The 20,737-nt window shown below is 51.5% G+C and overlaps 1 protein-coding gene across 2 annotated transcripts in view; it reads right to left on the reverse strand.

Moving 5' to 3' along the window:
* Window positions 1-20,737, reverse strand: part of DPYSL2 (dihydropyrimidinase like 2) — a 134,764-nt gene that overhangs the window by 12,635 nt on the left and 101,392 nt on the right. For both annotated transcript variants that reach the window (XM_045456686.1, XM_045456690.1), the window contains exons 4-10: window positions 18,948-19,112; window positions 15,975-16,036; window positions 15,382-15,462; window positions 14,784-14,852; window positions 10,404-10,524; window positions 1,491-1,647; window positions 883-1,024 (exon numbers count right to left, since the gene is read on the reverse strand). In XM_045456686.1, coding sequence (XP_045312642.1) covers window positions 883-1,024; window positions 1,491-1,647; window positions 10,404-10,524; window positions 14,784-14,852; window positions 15,382-15,462; window positions 15,975-16,036; window positions 18,948-19,112 — 797 coding nt within the window. The remainder of the gene's footprint in view (window positions 1-882; window positions 1,025-1,490; window positions 1,648-10,403; window positions 10,525-14,783; window positions 14,853-15,381; window positions 15,463-15,974; window positions 16,037-18,947; window positions 19,113-20,737) is intronic.

Genomic DNA, 20,737 nt, shown 5'->3' on the forward strand with positions numbered 1-20,737 from the left:
CACACATACATATCGGATACACACGGGTACTCTCGCACTGGCAGAAACTGGAAAGACATTTGCCAAAATCTTAATTGCAGTTATCTGAAAGGGATTTTTATCTATTTCCTTATTCTTTTTGGAGTAAGGATATATGGTGTCCATACTCGAAACAAATCATTAAGAAACAGAAAAACCTGTTCTGTTGTTGTGCTTTCAAACACTGAAAATGAAAAAGCCCAAAGACCCCTGAGAGGTCGGTGTATGTTCAAAGCAGGCCTGCCGGAAGCCTGGAGTGGGCAGAAATGCTAACCCTAGAGAGCCCTAATAGACAGTTTTAAGGAAATTATGTCCATTTCCCAGAGTAGAAGACTGACTGAGACGGTCACCGGGTTGCTAAGGAAGTTTTTTCCTGACTGATCAAAAAAGTCCTATTTTATTATTATTTCTTTTTTTTAATTTTTTTAATGTTTGTTTATTTTTGAGAGAGAGAGGGAGACAGAATCCGAAGCAGGCTCCAGGTTCTGAGCTGTCAGCACAGAGCCCGATGTGGGGCTCAAACTTGTGAACTGCGAGATCATGACCTGAGCTGAAATTGGTTGCTCCACTGACTGAGCCACCCAGGCGCCCCAAAGTCAAATTTTAAAGAGTCTCTGGGTTTTCTTTTTCATTTTCCACTGACTCACAGACGATAACGGTAAGAAATATATATGTATTATTTAGGAGGAAAGGGCCACAAGGAGTGGTCGTGGATTCCCAAACCTAAAAACTCCTGTCACACCAGCACCAGCTTCTAGAATTTTCTCAACTGCCATGTCAAGGCTTCCAGGAGACCCAGGACCCTCAGAGGAGGCGGCCGGGGGAAGCGGACACTAATCCACGAGGGAGGCTCCCGCTCCTTACCACAGCCTTATCCCAGATGACGGACATCCGCTCCTCGGTGCCATTGGTGCCTTCGGGGATCAGGGTGAAGTTGTCCTTTCCCACAGCCTTCTGGGCAGTGTTGAATGTGCAGTGGGCACTGCCAGTGACCTGAAGATCTCCGCTGGAAGGAAAACACACGGCTGGCTTGTAACGAATCGCATACCCCAAAACATCCTTGGACGTGTTTTTCTCATTTGCGGGGCCACTGACGGATTTCGAAAGAGCCTGTCCTCCCCTCACGAGATAGAAGACTCGGGAAGAAGTGACATGGTACCAAAGCTTCACACTACATCTCTTTTGTGAGGTGTCTCAGCTTCTGGCCACGCCGCACCACAGTGGGACCCTTTTGATCCCTCGTTCATTCCCTCCGGTCGGCTTTCAAGACGGCCCAGGATTCTATCTAGAATTTCCTGGCAGGACGACGTCAGAGCGATAATCCCCTGTTCCTGCTTAGCCATCTGAATCTGGAGAACAGAGGTCTCTCTGTTTGCAAGCCTGCTTTTGCCCGCCATGCTGGACCCTGACAGGTCAGCCTGGTCCAAGGAGAGGCTGAGAAGGGGGAGTGTGAACATGTCACCAAGACTCACCAGGACAGCAAGGAGTTCAGGAAGTCCGGAGTGGTCGGGTCAGGGCTCAGGGGTGGGGAGGTGACAAAAGCGGCGGCCTTGGCCCAGTTCTTGCTCCAGTAGTGGGAGCCATCAGTCCCCAAGCTGGCGGTGATGGGCTCACCATACACCACGGTTCCTGTCCAACAGGAAGACAAAGCTCAGTAGGATACAACAAGGGAAGGAAACCACCCTATGGGGAACCACCAACGCCTGGCAGCAGGCCAATGGCTCGCCATCCCTTGCTCACCCTCTCAAAGGCAAAGACCTGGATGGCCCAATACGTCCACCTGCCAAAGCCACCAATCTAACGTGCGCTCCCTATGATTCTACCCCTGGGCCCCGCTCTTCTACCTCAACACACTCTCTTACCTCCTACACTGCCGATTCCCACGTCTCCTAACAGTCCCCAGCTCAGACTGCGTCCAAGCACCCGGTCCCGAGGGCTGTCTACACTCTTACTTTGGGGTGACCCACGGCACCTCAAACTTGACCTCACAGCTCATCAAATACTTTCTCCGCTTCCCAACATTGCCCAACCCTCTTTGCACGGTCCAGCTCTGGCTCCTGGACTGAGAGAGGAAGTTAGACATGGTATCAGTGGGCCTGAGGCGTTTGAGAACATGTATTCAGCCCTCCAGATGGGTCCAAGAGACAGCCTGGATCCCTGAGTCACTGCCTGAAGGCAGCTGTCCTGGAGAGCCACCAGATGCAGCACCAACTCCAACTCGGTGAGACTGAGAAACAAAGGACTCTGCACAGTGATGCTACTCAGACGTCAGTGTGTCCGGAAGCTTGGTCCAACTTCATACATTGTCCAAGAATGTCGATTCCCTGATGCTCACTCAAATCACGTCCTCTTCTCTGTCCATTCAGGTGCAAGCCACAAAGTCGGGAGTCATCAACCCACTGAATGCCCGTGCTTCAACACTGTAAATGCACCCTTCCCTTTCCACCTCACGTTCCTTCCCTTCCATCAGGCCTTCTTCCTTTCTCCCTGGCTCATTCCAACAGAGCCTCCCGATCAGAGTTGTACTTTTGCTTTCCCCACGTTCCCAGGTTCACTTTCGCTTTCCCATCGTTCTTCCCTGCCTCTCCGCTCATTCTCCAGGACCCTTCCAGAGTGATCTTCCCTACGCATAATCTTCCCAAGCCATCCTCTTCCATAAACCCCGAAGGAGCCCTTCTGCTTTCGAGAACGAGACAAACTCCTCCCAGAAGCATCTAAGGCCCCTCATTATCCAGCTTCATGTTAAAGCTCTCGTCGCTTCCTCGACGTCATCTACGACACACCTGGTCCTCCCTTCCAATAATCATCCAGTTTTGAATTTTTTGATTCTCCGCTTGCAGAATTCCTGAAGAAAAGGAGTCAGTCTGCGCACAGTAGGCACTCAATAAATGTGTGTCAAACTGATGAAAGGGCGCAATGCTTTCTTGGTTGAAGCCATCAGGGCTGGGATTTCACCTCAGCCAGCCTTAGGGCCACCAGGAATGTGCCTCTCCTTGCCTCCTCCCATCATAGGAGGGCTAACCCCACCCCCCACAGCAGTCAGCCAAGGATTCCCTCTTCCCTAAGGCCAAACACTTCCCAGTCAGGAATGTGCCTCCCTGCCTCTCCCCAGCCTCTTCCAAGGACTTATCTCTTGATGACATACCATAACACCTTCTCTGCTGCCCTAGAGCCGGCTCCTCCCGGCTGCCCTCTCTAGCCTCAGGAATTTCACAAAAGAGCCACTCTCCAGCCAGGCAGTGTTCGAGGCCACTGGCAGGCAGCTCATTTGAGGAAATCAAGTTAACCATGCCCAAGCGGGAGAAACCAATCCAGGGCTCCAGAACCCGGGGGAAGGCTCACACAGCAGGAAGCCCCCAGGCAGAAAAGGGCCAATGCTCAGAATCACCTGGAAGGGCTCTGGAGTTCCCGACTCACACAAAGCCGGCTGGGCGGCTGCACAAACTGCCCCCACTCATCCCGAAGTGGAAAAACACTGCACAACGAGCAGGCCTTCACTGCTGCCAGGGCCACTTATGAAATACAAGCGGCTGAGCAGACCAGTGCTGGGCCCTGGGCTCTCACAGGACCTGAGGCTCCTGGCTTTTGGTTTGCACATCAGCCCCACCCCCCACCCCCCACCCCCAAACTGCCTGAGCGGGATTATGTCTCTTCTGACCCAGCCAGGAGGGGAGGGCTCAGCAAGTCATTAGGAAAACAAAGGATCTGTAACCCTAAAGGTTACCAGCTTGGGTCACGAGTAGGTTCCAGAGAGCAGAAGTGCTCAGAGAAAAAGCCTGCTTAGACCGTCTTTGAAAATCAGTGGTTAAGCGCGGACGTTTTCCTGATTCTCTCGTGAGTTGCTATGGCTCACCCTCTCCCTGGACCTGCTCTTCAGTCCTCCCTTTGGAAGCTTTAGCACGAGGAGGAGCTGGTTCCTGGAACACCTCCTGGATCCCACCAAGTGTGAGTGCCCTTGACTGTGACCTTCATCCCACTCTACAAAACTCAGACTGGGGTGGGTCCCGTTCTCTCTGCGCCTGGGAACATGCACCTCCCTGCAAAGGAATGAACCCAGCCTGCAGCCTCTGAAAAACCCGGAACTGGAGCGGCGCTGCAAGGCCACTGCGACCCGAACCTGTCTCCTTAGGCCAAGGCAGAGCCAGGACTCCTCGGCCAGCGCCAGGCTAAGATGGGGATAAGGGAGAAGGAGGGAGGCGTCTTGTAGCTCATCTCAGCTTTGTCCTGTTCAAATTTCAAGGGCATCAGAGGTCCTTGCTGGCTTTCCATTGATTTTTCTTTAGCCCCCAAAGGCAGGGCAGGGGTTAAACCAGCCTGTAGAAGGCCTCCTCCTCCAGGGAGAGGTAGGTCCACAGGTGGGGGCTCTGCCATTCAGGACTGATGGCCCCCCAGTACCTCCCCAGGGTACCGCTCCCATTTTATAAACACTGTTCCCGAGGGAGCCATGGATGAGCTTCTGGTCCTCCATCAGGCCACAGACACCACTAAACTGCGTGCCAGAAATAATAACCAATGATAATAATAAGCCACGAAATAGGCTTAAAGGGCCTTTCCACACTCCTCTAAATATACTGCTGACCCTTTCTTGGCGGCAGTTAGACCTTCATGACTTTCTTCTCCAGGGAGAGTCTGAACTGCAGGATGTGACCCCGAGCCAGCCTTTGGCAGGCTCTCTAGGATGGCAGGGAACTGCAAGGCCTTGGGGGTGGTGTTTATTCACAACGAGCCTGGGGCCTGAGTGCATTCATGAAGAATAAATGCAAGGCTGGGGTTTAGAAATGTTTGACAGCTCCTGGCTCTGACAGTTAAGTCATTTCCCATTAACTAGAAGCAAGAGGACAAATCCAGAGCAGAAACCATGGAAAACCATGTAGATGTATTTCAAAACACAGCCACAAAAGCACATTATAAAACCAACTGGGACAGTGACTCACTCTCACTCTCTCTCTCTCTCTCTCTCTCTCTCTCTCTCTCTCTCTCTCGTCTCAGAGAACCTAAGCCAGAACTCAACAGCCTAGGGCTCGTCCATGGATAACCCTGTCAGATTTTGGTACCAAGGGTGGTTCCAGAGGAACAGAATCAAAAGTTTTCTGAATTGATTCTGGGGTTTCTAGAATTGCCTCTCTAATCTGATTTGACTTAAAGGCACTAATGCCTCTGTTAAACAGACGCACAAAATTATCACCACTGCATACGCCTTATACTTATCATAAGAGGCTAAGTCTGGGTTGACCACAGATTTGATTCCTTAGAATATTGTTGGCAAACTGAGTAGAACACGATTGCCTGGTGGGTCCAAATAAAGTGGAGAAAGAAAAAGTTGAGGCCAGGGATTCAAACTCCCAGCCCAAGTGCTATATAAATGACCCGAGAGTTTCTAGGTCTGCCCTGAAAGAGACCTCTCTAGGAGTCTTTTTTTTTTTTTTAATTTTTTTTTAATGTTTATTTATTTTTGAGAGGGGGGGGGGGAGGGGCAGAGAGAGAGAGAGAGAGACACAGAATCCGAAGCAGGATCCAGGCTCCGAGCTGTCAGCACAGAACCTGATGCGGGGCTCGAACCCACGAACTGTGAGATCATGACCTGAGCCGACGTCAGACGCTCAACTGACTCAGACGCTCAACTGACTGAGCCACCCAGGCGGCCGGCAGGAGTCTTAAGAGTTTAGCCGGCTGGAAACCAAACCCACGGAGTCATCCTGCTGTATTATAACACACACTGAATTCCCAACCTACCAAGGGCATTGACTGGGAAGGAATTCTGCCTCGAAACAGCCTTCGGACCCAGGCTGCAATAGCCACTCTTCCCTGAGTCTCATCTCTTCCCTGCCCCTCCCCACCCTGCAGACTTCAACCTTAACAGCAACCACATTCACAAGAGCCAATTCCTTAAGATCAATCTCTTTTTTTTTTCTTTCTCTCTCTCTCTCTCCCTCCCTCTTCCTCCCCACCCCTCTCCCTCCCTCTCTCTTGTAAATATATACAACAATCTTCTGTTTCTCTGAAGGGCCCTAACACAGATTTTAGTGAGGTTTTATGACATTCACAAGCCAACCCATATGCCACTCTTTGGCTTCAAGGTGCTGAGGTGGCACATTAGCTTAATACTAAGGCGTCAATCCCCAAGTTGGGGTGGTCCTCGCAGGCTCGATGAACCCAAGTTTTTCATGATGCTGGAGTCACTCCTATTGGCCCACAGGGCATAGGAAATATTGGCTCAAGTGTGGGTTCCCAGGGTTTAACATCCCTCGGCGGTCACCAAATGTTCTAAACATTTCCGCATCTGGGTTACGGGGGTGGGGGGAGGACGATGGAGAAGGAGGTCTATCAGAGGAGGCTACCAGGCATGACCTGCATGCTACCATTCACACACAGAAGGCACCAGCAACCACACTAGAGTTCCCTCGTGGACAAAGTGCAGTCTGAGGGAGCCCATTCGAGAGAAATCCCCACACTAGACCCTCAGCGGGGAGACAGGTGGCCAGGAGTCTGGAACTACGGGCTGGATGATCTGGGGCAAGATATTTACTTTCTGCATTTTAATTTCTCTTCCACGAAATGAGCCCTATTAAATCAATCAATGTCTAAGTGCTTTTGAAGAGTAAAAATTGTCCAAAACAGTCTTTTCTTGGCCGTGTCTTCATTTCCTTATCTGCGGAATGGGACTAATGATACACGGCCCTGCTGAGTGGCACAGAACGGAGGGAGCAGCGTGCGAAAATTTGGCTCTCCGGGAAGACTGCGTGCGGTCGTGCTAGGTCAAGTGCGCGTGGAAAACAGTCTCATTTATATTCATCTCACTTTATCACTTACCCTGTATGCCTTGTCTTAGATTTAGGACCAGCAAGTTTCTAGGTGGGGAAGTGTGTGGACATTAATAAAAAGACATAAAATCATGATCTTTCAACGGCTCTCATTTGTGGAGCAATGATGGGTCCTCTCATGCAGCCTGACCAATGAGACAAGGAGGGGTGCACATCCATAAATACTTCCCCTTTCCTTCCTCTGAGCTCGAACCATACTTGGCTTGCCCCTCTTTTATAACATTGACCGTTTTCCATTGTGACTTTTTGTCCATGTGTCCCACCCCTACAAGTGAAGAAGCTGGGGGCTGGGACCATCCAGCACCACGGCCTAAAATATCACATAATAAAAGTTTGCTGAAGGGGCGCCCGGGTGGCTCAGTCAGTTAAGCGTCCAACTTTGGCTCAATTCATGATCTCATGGATTCTGAGCTCTAGCCCCACATTCGGCTCACTGCTATCAGCACAGAGCCCGCTTTGGATCCTCTGGCCCCCCCTCCCCGCCCCTTGCCCCTACCCCACTCACATTCTCCCTCTCTCTCTCTCAAAAATAAATAAATATTAAAAAAAAAAAAAAAGTTTAGGGGCACCTGGGTGGCTCAGTCGGTTAAGTGTCCGACTTCCGCTCAGGTCACGATCTCGTGGTTCACGAGTTTGAGCCCCGCACCAGGCTCAGAGCCGGGAGCCCGCTTCAGATTCTGTGTCTCCCCCTCTCTCTGCCCCTCCCTCACTTGCACTCTCTCTCTCTCAAAAATAAACAAACAACAACCACAACAAAATTTTGCTGAGTGAACGAAGAACCTCTCCATCTGACAGATGAAGAAATGGGGCGGCAAAAAGTTGACAGGGCCTCACACTTGCCACCAGGGACCACGAGGACCCACCTGAGATAGAAAAGACTCCTTAGCAGAGAACCCCTATCTAAGGTCGGCAGGCATCTTCGAACCGGCCCTTCAGTCCTCAGTCATGAGAACAGCGGGTACGATCATTACATGTCTGCACGCACGTTATCTCAGTCAGGCACCATCTCCACTTACAAGACGGGTCGCTACTGCAGATGGAAACTGAGACCCAGCGACGGTAAGGGAGCTGCCCGGCATCACAGGCTGGCGCTCAGCGAGCTGGGATTTGATCCAGGACGGGACACTGATCCCAGAGCGCAAAGACGTAACACAACCGTATCCTGTTTTCCTTCTCGGTTGTTTGGGAATCCTTGCTTCTGTATTATGCACAACGCTCCTTGGTGTCAAGCTCGTTTCCAGCAGGTTCAGTAAGAACCCCAACAGATACCAGCATTTCTCATACTAAAATAATCTTCAAAGCATGAAGGGTAATTCAGATATTCACATGGATGTTCAGGCCCGAAGTTAGGCACCTGACAGTCAAGGCCCGATTCCACCGCCCGTTAGCTGTGAGCTCCGGTTTACTCAGCTGCAAAGTAAAACCCAGTGCAAAAAAATTCCTGCCCGGGCGGCCTCCCAGAGTTGTTATGAAGTTCCAACAAGATGGAAAGAGCCTTAAGAGCCCACAAGCAAGCGAGAAGCTCACATTCTTGCTCATTAGCACCCAAATGCACCAGAAATTCCTTTCTGGCAGCTCAGGCCCATCTCAAGCAAAGGGTTTCAGAGACCAAAGGGTGACTGTCTGAATGCAAAAGCCCACCCCAGGAACCATGATGCAGGCACAGTTGGACTGACACACGGAAAGTTCTAGAACAAAGAGACTGAGGTAGTTCCTTCTTAGTCCTCACTGCCCAATACACACACAGGGTCAAAGTCCTAAAGACGATAAAGGGACATCATCGGGCACCGAGTCACAGGTTACTGGAGCAGGACTGGACTCTACAGTAACACACATCAGCACCACATCTTGAAATGAAGAAACTGAGGCACAGGAAGTTCTCGAGACGCTTCAGAAGTGCCAGCAGGGCTGGCTCACAGGCCAGCACTGTGCGCCCCAGAGCAGGGCTAGCACCACCTGTCCGGGCCAGGGTCTGGGGAGAGACGGACTCCTCCCTCTCCAGCAGGGACAAGCAAAAGTCTGAATCAGAAAGCAAGTCCTCAGTTTTTACATGCTGTTAAATGGAATGTTTAATTACATTAAAATCATGTTTAAAATGTTTGCTTAACTCCTTGTTTGTTATCATCATCTGGGTCCAGGACGGTTACTAAAATAAATAAAAGAAGCTGCTGCCTAATTTCCTTCCACTTTCCAGACACTGTGCCAACCGTCCCCAGGCTCCACGCAAGGAATGGTTCTGTGACTAATGTTGGGTGTTGAGATGGATGCAAACACGTGCCTGGGTGACAAAGGACCCAGGTGAGGGAGGGTTACTGACAGGAATCATCCAGTGTCTCCTGGAAAAACAACTCAAAGCGGATTCGGAGTGCATGACGTTATTTAGGGGAATGTTTATTTCAAAAAAGCAATTCCGGCAGCCGCCAGCAGAGGGCAGGTCTCCAAAAAGATAGGAACCCAGCGACCCTGTGCTGAGCAGCCTAAGGACAGAGGCCCGGGGAGAGCTCCAAGGAACCAGGGCAGAAACTGCTGGGTCCATCTGGAAGTCATCATCTCTGGGGACAGGCTGACTCACCGGTCATTGAGCAATTTGTTCTAGGTCTTGTACCAAGTCACCCACCAGTGAAAAACTCCGACGGTGCTCCCTATGCCTGTGGATCACATCCCACAGAGAACTACAAACAGAAGCACAGAGGTCCAACGGTTCCCTTAAGATACAGAAAGAGATAAAGGGATATAAAGAGACAGAGAGAGAGACACCAGGAGAAAGCTAGACAGAAATTAAGGGAGAAAAGATCAGGCCAGGATGCACCCTCACCAAGTCAGCTACCCGCGACCAGCCGGTCCCTGGAGCCACACTCCCAAGCACAGGACACGTGATGTGACTATGCAAACTCAGTCGACAGCAGATTACAAGATTCCGCTGCATTCATAATGTATAAGGTGCTCGACGAACAGCCTTTGGAAGCAGCAGTAGAAGCCATACTTAATAAATTAGTTTCCAAGAACCTTCTCAATGGACTCCCTAGTACTAACAGAGCACCAGCCTCAGCCCAGGACCTATCAATATAATTTATAAGGAGTGCCTCAAGCACCCGGAGAACCAGACACGAGGAGGCCGGGGGCAAGATCCCCTGCCCTACGCCCCCACAAGACTCTCTTACTTACCCCCACAGAAATCACTACCGGCCACGGAGCGGGGACTCATTTTGCAATAGAACGTTCCCCAGAAGGGTTCTGTGGCAGATGGAGCCTGACGCCATCTGTGTATGTGCCTAGTTTATTTAGACTGCATCAAATTAAGTCCAACTTTGCTATAGAAGCAGGGGCGGGAGGGAAACGCACCTGCCCCACCCACTCTTTGCAGCGCACGGCTTTAAATAGATACTGACAAGGCGGCAGCGGTGGAACAGAGAGAGAAACCGGAGCTCCCTGCCTTGCTCAGCTGTAATTAGGTTAATGCTGGAACGCGATAAAAGCAGCCCACTTGGCATGAAGGTCTGGAAACGGAGCCCTCCTCCCTTCCTGACCTGCCCGTGGTCACACAGCCGTGGAGGTAACGCTCACCCTTTTTCCGGGCCTGGGCGATGACTTCGGCCGCGCTCTTGCTCATCACCTTGGTGACGTACAGAGGGCAGTTGGTCTGGTTGGCGATGGTAATCGAGCGATTCACGGCTTCGGCCTCGACCTGCAGAAGAGCACGTGAACGTAAGAACTGTGCCCACTCGGTGCCCACTCCACGGGCCGTCTTCACCCTCAACCCACCGAGAGAGGCCGAGAAGAACAAGAGGCCACGGTGTCCTCCGGGTTCTACCCTGAGTGGCACCCCAAGAGGGGGAGGTGACTCTCCCAGTGTCACTCGACACTGTTGGGTGGAAACGATGGGGGCATTTCCTTCCTAGACCCTTTGAGTGGCTTGAAGAGTGCCCAGCCGACCTACGACATCAGCGTCAGCCCGGAGCTGGTAAGAAACGCGGATCTTCAGGCCGTTCCCAGACCCTCTGGGGATGGGACCCAGAAATGTGGTTAGTCCTAACAGCACCGGGTGATTTTTATGCTTTGCGCACATGAGAAAACCACCAGGCAGGGAAACTGCTCCCAAGTCAGTACATTCGCTCCAGCTGTGTGGTCTTGAGTCGAGACAGTCAGTGGTGAGATTTTTTGTGCTGGGCTTCTGTCCGACACCCACAGATGAACCCAAGGAACAGCGCGACCTCACAGGGCTCTGGGAACGGAGCAGGCTTGACTGGGAACGTCAAGCAACGGTCCTCAGCCCCTAGTAACACATCCAAGGCCGCACACAGACTGGTACGGCCTTCTGCACGAGATGGGAGAGCTGCTCTAATAGATGAGTCTTTAAACCTGATGCTTCGATGAATAATATTTCAAAGACCCCGAGTGATTATTGCTAAATACCTTACCAGGTCAGACTACTGAGATCAAGGTATGCCTCACAGACATAGTGTGTGTTTAGAATGGGCAACTGAAGGACCACGTGAAACTGTAGAACGATGGATCTCAAAAAGCCTCTTGCTCCCTCTCAGATCCTGGAAGAAAGCTGTGGCTTCAACTCCTTGAGACAGAGGGCTGGGTCTGACTCCGAGTTTTGTATCCTCTGTGCCCCACCCCCAGTGTAGCTCCAGCGGGACTACCTTAGTTCCCAACACAGGGCCTGGTACACAGCCGCTGCCCCAACATGTTTACTGAACAAATGGATTCCTTTATGTTAATGGTGAAAGTGAGGCCGTTCTGTAACGAGCTGCTATTTTTTGCAAGAAATAGCTGAGCTCCTAACTGAATTATCTTAGCTAACCAAGTTTCTACAGGAGCGTGGCCAAGAGCTAAGGTTCTATAATTGCATTAACTGGTAATCTAATTTAATAAATGACGACAACTTCATTCACGTTTGCCCTTTCGGGCATCAACCATGTGAAGAGAGAGGTCTCAAAATTCAAAGGCAAACCAAATGGCTCTTGAAAAAGCTCATTAATCGTCCAAATGTTTTTAATTCCTGGAATAGCTGAGCCATTGGCCCTCCCTCTCCTTGACTCCAGTTTCAACAGAAGCGCCTCTGGCCCGGGGAGGCACAGAGGAGGGATGGCCTGAATCTCTGCCGTCACCTCAGAAGTCTACAATGTGAAGTGCAGAAAGGACGCTTCTAGAATCTTCATGGCTTCCCAGGAGTGCCAATGACTACTCAATTTATTGGCTGAACACAAATCCTTCTGAAAGTGAACAGAGGCACTATTAATGAGTGCATGGGGGCAGCGGGCATGGCCTGTGACTGTCCTGGGTGAACTGGAATGTGAAATTGGACTAATTAGGGAATAAATGGAGCAAAAGTGCCAGTTCTACTGGGGGCCTACCCCTGCGGGACAGGCTTCCCAGGGCCCACTCTGGATTGGCTCATCCACCGTGAGGTGAGCTCTGGTCCCACCCCTGCTCCCGCAGATGCCGGGGGATGGCTGACACCTCACTACAGGGCCACCTCATTGAAAGAGAAGGCCACTTAGACCCCATCTCTCTGTGTTCCGCTCGGAACCATGGAAGGATCCACGTTTACCCTTCTGTGTGTACCTGTGTAGGCCCCTTACATGCAGGGAACTGATTTAAATAATATTGACCTAAAATATTAGGAAAATAGTATTACAGCTTAAAATTTTAAGAAAATTGTCTCATTATAGAGCTCTGAAGGATTTGGGGGGGGGGGTCACCGAGACTTGATGATTCTTAAGACTGGACACCCCAAGATCCAGAGAGGAAAGCCACTTATCTAGGGACATACAACAGCGTTGGCACTCACTGACCACAGTGTCGGTACACACAGCAGAATCAGAATACACAACAGCGTCTGCACACAACACCCCTCTGTGGCTCAGTCCCCCAACTGTCGGCCTGCCCCAGTGGCAGTTCCAGAAAGCCTAGCCAGAAAGCTCTCTTCTCTGGGGAAGCCTCTTGGTCACCATCACCCTCACCTGCGTGTCCCCAACTTCCTTCCCAGATGCCAGCCTTTCGGCCCGGAGCCCCGGTCACATTCTACCCTGCCTGGTTACTTTCCATCTCTCTCTTCCTCTCCAGCTCATCTATAGTCCCCTTCTCATTCATCTCGCGGTCCCAACAGGGCCCAGTCATCATACATGTCGGGCACCATTGATGGACAGGTGGTTTCTAGATTGCCACATTCCCTACAGTTTCCCTCTCAGTCTTCTCAGCAGGAAAGGCAGGGGGGAGCGGGGGGAGACCCTGCTGGCAATCTCACGTGGTGGGCTTGAGAGAAGAACAGAGAGCAGCAGGAACGTGATTTGTGCAGCTCAATCCACGGTGACCACCATGATGCGGCGACAGATCACGAAACCGAGAAGGAATTACACGTTTGCATGTTATTAACCACTGCTTCATACGTACAGGGTGGTATCTCCCTACCTACACGGTCAAGCTCAAGTTCCTTCAGAACGGTTCCCTGTTTTCTTCTCTTTGTCGCCCACAGAGGTTTTAACGCGACAGATCCCTGGTGCCAAACTGAAAAAGCATCACCAGGAGCTGAGGGAGAAGGGGCCAGCTCGTGCCGGTGGCTCACGGGGCTGTCATAATGGTGCACTTTCTCAGGGGAAGCCCCCAACACTGAGGCTGACCAAGAGCAGGTGCCTCTGAATCAGCTGAGAAGCAGATGACCTTGGAAAGCAGAGAGAAGAGAAAGCCCCCCAAACAGCGGTTCGTGAGGCAAGAGGACCCTCCCCTGAAGCCAAGAGCTCCTCGAATGGGAGCACTCCAGACCTGCCAGCCCCCAGGGAAGGCTCCACGCTCCGCTGCAGGGGACTCTGAGATTCTCCATGCAACAGCTGCTGGAGAGAAGTCTCCGGCGTGTAACCATGGAAAAACGGGTTTGATTCCTGTGGTCAAAATCGCAACCAGAACAGCTCTCCCGTGATACCTTTTGCCTGCTCAGTAAACCCCAGGCTTGCTTCCTGTTTTCAAGTCTGCGGGGATGCGGGGATGCCGAACAGAGAGGAGGAGGAAGGAAAGCAAGCCCCCAGGAAGGCTCTTCCAAGTTCAGCAGGAAGCAGGGCTCTCAGAAGTAGCCTCGTGTAACAAGGGAAGCGGCGCCTGCTTTTCTCATCTCAGTGTGCCGCACACTGTCGCCTACCTGCACAGCCACAGCAGGGCGGGAGCGGCCCCCAACCGCCCCAGGGGATGGAGGGGAGAGCACACTTTCCCGGTAAGCCCAGCCCCAGGTATCACCACCCGGTTACAGGGGCCCACGGGCTTTATGGTGAGCTCGGGCTCCCATGTGTGCGTGCGTGTGTGTGTGTCTGTGTGTGTGTGTCTGTGTGTGTGTTATAGGTACACACTTGTGTACAAAACCAACCTCAGGTCCTCTGGGCATCAGCCAGAGACTGTCGCCCTCTCTCTCCTGTGAGCTCCTCCCAGAGTCACTGTCCACCAGCCCCAGAGGCAGCATGCAGCTAACACAGGGGCCAAAAGAGGTCACCTTCAACCTCCCTCCCCCGTGTGCTGGCCCCAGCTCATCCCTTCGGCTCTTTAGCGTGCGTGGGAAGGCTGGATGGTCGTGGAAGGAGCTATACCCCATGGCCTGGAGAGGGACCAGACGACACTAAAGATGTAATAGGTTCCGTCCCTCCACTGAGGAGAGGAAAGTGTCCTCAGGGCCACAGATGGTGTTGAAGGTGCCCCGGTGCATGTGTGTCTGCGGCTCTGTCCCTGTGTGTCTGTCCCTATGAGTCTCTGTGCGTCTATGGCGACGCCTCGGTCTGTGTGTCTGTCTCAGAGTCTGTGTCTCTGTCTCTGTCAGTCTGTGTGCGTTGTGTGTGTGCACACGCGGTAAAAATGCAGAACAAGGAAGTGTCAATCCTCAGTGTGCGGGACATTCCCAGTGCCTCCCCCTTCTCTTTCTTCTGCCTGTTTCTTCTGCTTTCCATAGATGTTCACCTCCTCAGGCCGGCTCAGCACGTGTCCCTCGGGGCCCGTGATGCCCAGATCCAGGATCCTCTGCTGCTCCTGCAAGGTTTAAAGCAAGCCAGGCCGTCAGGGAGAGCTGCACTTGAGATGCTCTGATCGCTAGAGACCTTTTACCCAAAAAGCTACTCGGGCGAGATGATCACTCGGCTCTTATGCCAGGGCCTCGTGAAGAGAAGGGTTCAGTACCCTGTCCCCAGTCCTGCCTGAGCAGGTGTTCAGCTCTCCCCGGGGATGCTGAGAGCCCACGCGTGCCCGGCCCTGGGCCACAGTGTAAAATGTCTGTACGTGGAAGCCCATGTCGCCCACCCACAGGCGGCTGCCCTACGGCACGAGAGAACTGACTTCTCTGTGCAAAGGGAACAGGCCGAGCGTCCCGCGGAATGCAGAGAGGCACACGTCCCCGACATCCACGCTGCTGGTGAGGCTCTTAGCACCGTGCCCAGGGCGGTCACACCAGGTCACCCTGTTTCTCCTCCTTGCAGCTGAGCCACAGAAGTGGTTTCCCGCTCCCGAGCCCACCTCTCACCCTGCACGTCATGAAGAAACGATGAGGAAGAGGGCCTCATACCTCCGCGATGATGTCGCCGTTTTCTGCGTGGACTTGGGCGATCGCACCGATATCCCGGATCACGCTCAATACTTCATAGATCTGGAGGAGGGGAGGGGATCAGAGACAGGGACGTCCATCTACCTGCTCACAGGTACAGCCACTCCCCTGCCGGCCACAGGGGTCAGAAACGGCACCGGCGGCCGCTACTGTTAAGGCTGGCTCTGTGGACAGGCCCCCAGGGCAAGGCTTCCGGCCACACGTGGCCGAGCAGGCCCGCTCGGTAATCAACAGGGGCAGCATAACCTAAGGGACGCGGAGTAGGGGAGGGTCACGGATGACACCCAGATCTCCGCCAGGTTTGCTCAGGTGGCTCTAAGTACATCTCTGGGCTACGCTGTCCCACAGAGGCAGGTCTGAGGCTGACTCCAGAGCCCTGGGGGCCAGGGCACTGGCTTCAGACCCTCCCTAAAGGTAAAGTTACATCAGGGAGTTCATCCACCAGCCATGTCCCATGAAGCCAAGGGACATACATACACCGGAGGCAGCTTCCAAGACAATGACATTGGCCCAAATGTACCAAATGCCTGTTCAGAAAAGGCAACTTTCCTTACCTGGGAATCAGTTAGCTGGAAGCGATCTTTGAAAGCCATGTACACCAGGAAGGAATTGACCCCTAGTGGACAGACAAAATAGAGAGGTGGACACAGGACTTTAATAAATAAACCAAATAATCTGGAAGCGACTAAGAAAGGTATAATACTATGCATATATGTATAGAGAGAGAGAGAGAGAAGAAGGACGGGAGAGACAGAGACAGAGGTGGAGACAGAAATATAAAGAATTGGTAAAAGAGGGTGCAAAAGCTTTTAGCATCCTGACAGTTTTTCTCTAAGTTTAAAACTATACCGAACTTAGAAGTTGCCTGTACCTCTACGTGTATTCAAATGCACAGCAACGTTATTCACATTAGCCAAAGGGCAGAAGTGTCCGCTGACCGACGAATGGATACACGGAATGTCGTACAGTCATACAGCAGAATGTCACTCAGCCCAAAGCTGGAAGAATATCCTGTCACATGGATGAACCCTGAGGACATTACACTAAGGGAACTAGCCAGTCACTATAGGACAGATATGTAAGATTCCATTTACAAGTCAAATTTACGGAGACAGGAAGTAGAATGGCGGGGGGGGGGGGGGGTGCCTGGGTGGCTTAGTCAGATGAGTGTCTGACTTCCGCTTAGGTCAAGATCTTGCAGTCCATGGGTTCGAGCCCCACGTCAGGCTCTGTGCTGACAGCTCGGAGCCTGGAGCCTGCTTCAGATTCTGTGTCTTCCTCTCTCTGCCCCTCCCCTGCTTGAGCTCTGTTTCTCTCTCTCTCTCAAAAATAAACATTAAAAAAAAATATTTTTTTAATTAAAAAAGGAGAATGGGGATTGCCAGGGGTTGGGGGTAGGAGGGACTGGGGGGTTGGTGTTTAATGGGTACAGAGCTTCAGTGTGGAAAGATGACAAGTTCTGGGGATGGGTGGTGAAATGGTTGCACAACAATGTGAATGTACTTAATGTCATTGAATGTATATTTAAAAATGATTAAGATGGGGGCACCCGGGTGGCTCATTCAGTTAAGTATCCGACTCTTGATCTTGGCTCAGGGCATGATCTCACAGTTCGTGAGTTCGAGCCCCACGTCAGGCTCTGTGCTGACAGCTCAGAGCCTGGAGCCCGCTTCAGATTCTGTGTCTCCCCCTCTCTCTGTCCCTCCCCTGCTCATGCTGTGTCTCCCTCTCTCTCAATAATAAATAAATGTTAAAAAAAATTTTTTTTAATAAAATAAAAATAAATACAAAGTGAAAAAATAAAAACAAAAGTTGCCCCCAGCTGTTGTGACTTTGAGAAGAAAACAAATTCGAATATTCTGTGAAGATCTACAAGATCTAGATCTTTCCTCTGGTAAACAGACTTCCATCCAAGCTGATTTTTAAGAAACGTTCTTGGGGCGCCTGGGTTGCTCAGTTGGTTGGGCATCCGACTTCGGCTCAGGTCATGATCTCACAGTCTGTGAGTTCAAGCCCCGCATCAGGCTCTGTGCTGACAGCTCAGAGCCTGGAGCCTGCTTCGGATTCTGTGTCTCCCTCTCGCTCTGACCCTCCCCTATTCATGCTCTGATTCTCTCTGTCTCAAAAATAAATAAACATTAAAAAAAAAAAAAAAAAAGAAAAAGAAACGTTCTTAAGTAAGAAGCGTCCAATAAGCTGATGTTGCAATTCTCACCCTGGCATTTCAGAGTCCTTGCCTCCCGAGGCACCAGACCAAACATCCCTGCCTGACATCCATCACAATGGTAAACAACTGTACTGACAACCTTCTAGTCTTGGAGTTTAATTCAAGCCACCTGGAGGTGCTGGACGCTGCCCGGGCTCAGTGGCTCGGGACATCCCAACCCTTCTCTCTGGCCAGGCAACAGTTGCTATGGTGACACTCTCGCCTGATTTGGATTCGATTCAGTTTAAGTATGGAAAGTTAAACCCTTTAAGACTCTGTATTCTCAAAAGCGAGAAAGGTCAAGGGTTACTTCTTTTCTTTTAGGTGGAACCTTTGTGCCAGAAAGAATCTTAGGATATCTAGTCCAATACCCTCATGTGATTTTTTTTTTTAACGGAGACTCATGAAATTTAAGTAATTCCCCAAGGTCATATGGCTAATGCGAGGAAGACACACTAAACCCAAGACTCCAGAGTCATCCTGGGCGTTTTCGGCCGTATTCACGGATACCTACCGTATCCACACCTAGAGACTTCCTTCCTGCTATATTACCCACAGCGGTACTCCTGGGCTTAGAAGTCTCAGAACCCGAAAGCAACAGGCGCTCCCCTGACCGTTAAGATCCCATGAAGCCAAGAGGACACCCTAGGAGTCTAGTCTATAGCCAAGCTCAAGAAGACCCCAGAAGATGAAGTGACTTGGCATTAGCACCTGAACTCCCAAGGTCCCTGTGGACGGAAGGGTCCCAAAGGCACCCTGAGGTAGCCTGCCTGGGAATCCTCCAGGGCCCAACCCCTGGAATCCTACTCCCTGAAATAGTCCCCTGGGATAAAAAAGACCTTTCAGGTTGTCCCAGAGCCTCCTCACCCTCAAGTCTATCCTGGTCCTCGTGGGTTTGCAGGAAGAGTCCCCCACTCGGCATCCTGGGCACCTCCTCCCCCCCGCCCATGACGGTCCAGAATCCTCACTGGGACCGGCGTTCTTATCCTCTGAAGGCAAATCAGTCCCATGGCCTCAACTCTCCAACCTGGCTGGGCGCAGTTCCCTCAAACCAGTAAGCTGTGTGCAGTTGTCACACAGGAACCGGTCCCCCTGGGGAGGCTCCGTCCGGTTCTCCCGTCAACGAAAGCTTCCGTTGCCGTGCTGGGTTTGGCTGCCTCCAGTGGGCACCAGCTGCGGCCCCACCGTCTCTCCTTGCAGGCATGGAGGAGAGGCACAGGGGGTCTGCAAGCGCTATTCACAGAGCTCTCCTTCAGAGAGCTGTGCCAGCTCGTGTACCGAAATGGAAATATCCCCGGAGGTGCCGGTCAGCATAACCTACCGTGGTCCTTCACCAGGGCCTCTATCTCCTCCTGGATGCCCTTATGCCACTCCGTGATGTCCACGTGCAGAGAGTAGTCACAGCAGGACTTGCTGTCAGCCCACTCCCTCCACTGGTCGAAGGCTGCCAGCAGGCTTGTCCCGGGCTCGGGCACGACATGGTCAACTAGAAAAGAACAAACATTTGTCGTCATCAACAGAAGGCTCGAGGGCCACAGGTCAGCAGCAGTTTTCCCGTCTCAACCTTGAATAAGGCTTCTTGGGTCCACAACCGAGATGGTGATCTCTACAACCAGCTTCTAAGAATCCACTGAAACCAACGGACTCCCCGAGAGGGAGAAAGCAGAAAGCAGAAACCTTGGCATGGCACGATTACTCCCACGAAACCACGCATGAACTGCCCGGATCTGATTGCCTGGCTCAGAGCCCCTGAAAGCAGGTACCTCGGGACATCTCACGGACAATGAGTCCTTACGGACAATGGCAGTGTCAGATGGCCGGCCGGAGCTGCCAAACCTTTCCGTGTGGCGATAGCTGGCTGTGAGGCGCCCCCCACCAGACGGCAAGGAACTCGAAGATGCTGGACCCTCGCCACGCAGGCTGAGGCTTTCAAAGCTTCCCCAGCGTATCCGATCTCTCGTCGGCGCTCATATTTCTGCAGCATAATACCACTTTGTAATGTAAGGGAGATCTTTTCGTCTTAAGAGTTCAAAGCGTCTTTTAAAACAGTGGTTATTGTTATATAGTTATTGAGTTAGGCTGAGATTGAAGAAGGGGGGCTCTGGACTCCAGGTGAACTGAGTTTGTCTCCTGGCTCCACTACCTGCCTACCTGCCAGCAGTGCGCTCTTGGGGAAGCTACTCAATCGCCACTACCCTAAATTTCTGTGCTGGTTTAAAATGGGGATATTAACTGCTGCACACGTTTGTTGTGAGGATTAAAGGAGACAGCCTATCTATCAATCTTTTGTCATTCCCCTATTTAAATCTTCCAGTGGTCTCCCCTTAAGATAAAGATTAAAGTCCCCAACAAGGTCTACAAGATTCTGCCCAGCCTGGCCCTTGCCCCCTCTAACAACATCACTCTGGATCAACTTCCCTTTGCACTCTGCTCTCCTCCAACCGCGTGAGCTACCTTTCAGTTCCTGCTCCCTTCTGCCACAGGGCCTTTGCACAGGTAGTAATATCTCTAAGTCTCAGAGAGCTCTCGCCCAGTTACCCTGATGAAAAGAGGGTGACCAGAACAATTATTACCCATCTTCTGCACAGACACACTAAAATATGCACTGCAATGACTTGTCCAAGATCAAATCAAACTTACGCAACAAAAAAAGACAAAACCCAGGACTCTTGACCCCTAAAGCAATGAGTCATTCTTCTAAATAAAATATTAGGTTTCCTACACCCAGGTAAGTAGTTCTCGGCTAAGAAAATGCCAGCCCAGGCAATGCCAGTGAGCTCAAATTTCTGAAATGGATCAAATCTTGCAGACGCTGCTCAACCGTCATCAACCGAGCTTGGTTTTGTACGTCTCAAAAATGTGCACATCTGAGCTGAATTGTCTTTTGATGAAACGTCCTTTTTTTCCATCAGTAGCCGTATATGTAATTAAGCGCCTAGCTGGTACTGTAATACGTATAGTGTTATCTAACGAAAGCAATGAGGATGTCACACTTGGGATGCAAGTCAGTTCCGTCTGTAAAATGCTAACAGAAACCCTGGCAAAACAATTCCAGTTTTCTTCAACTGTGCCCCACCCCGCGCCCCGCAAAAAAGGAGGAGGAGGAAGAGG

This window comes from Leopardus geoffroyi, chromosome B1 (assembly GCF_018350155.1).
Source record: "Leopardus geoffroyi isolate Oge1 chromosome B1, O.geoffroyi_Oge1_pat1.0, whole genome shotgun sequence".
Lineage (NCBI taxonomy): Eukaryota > Metazoa > Chordata > Mammalia > Carnivora > Felidae > Leopardus > Leopardus geoffroyi.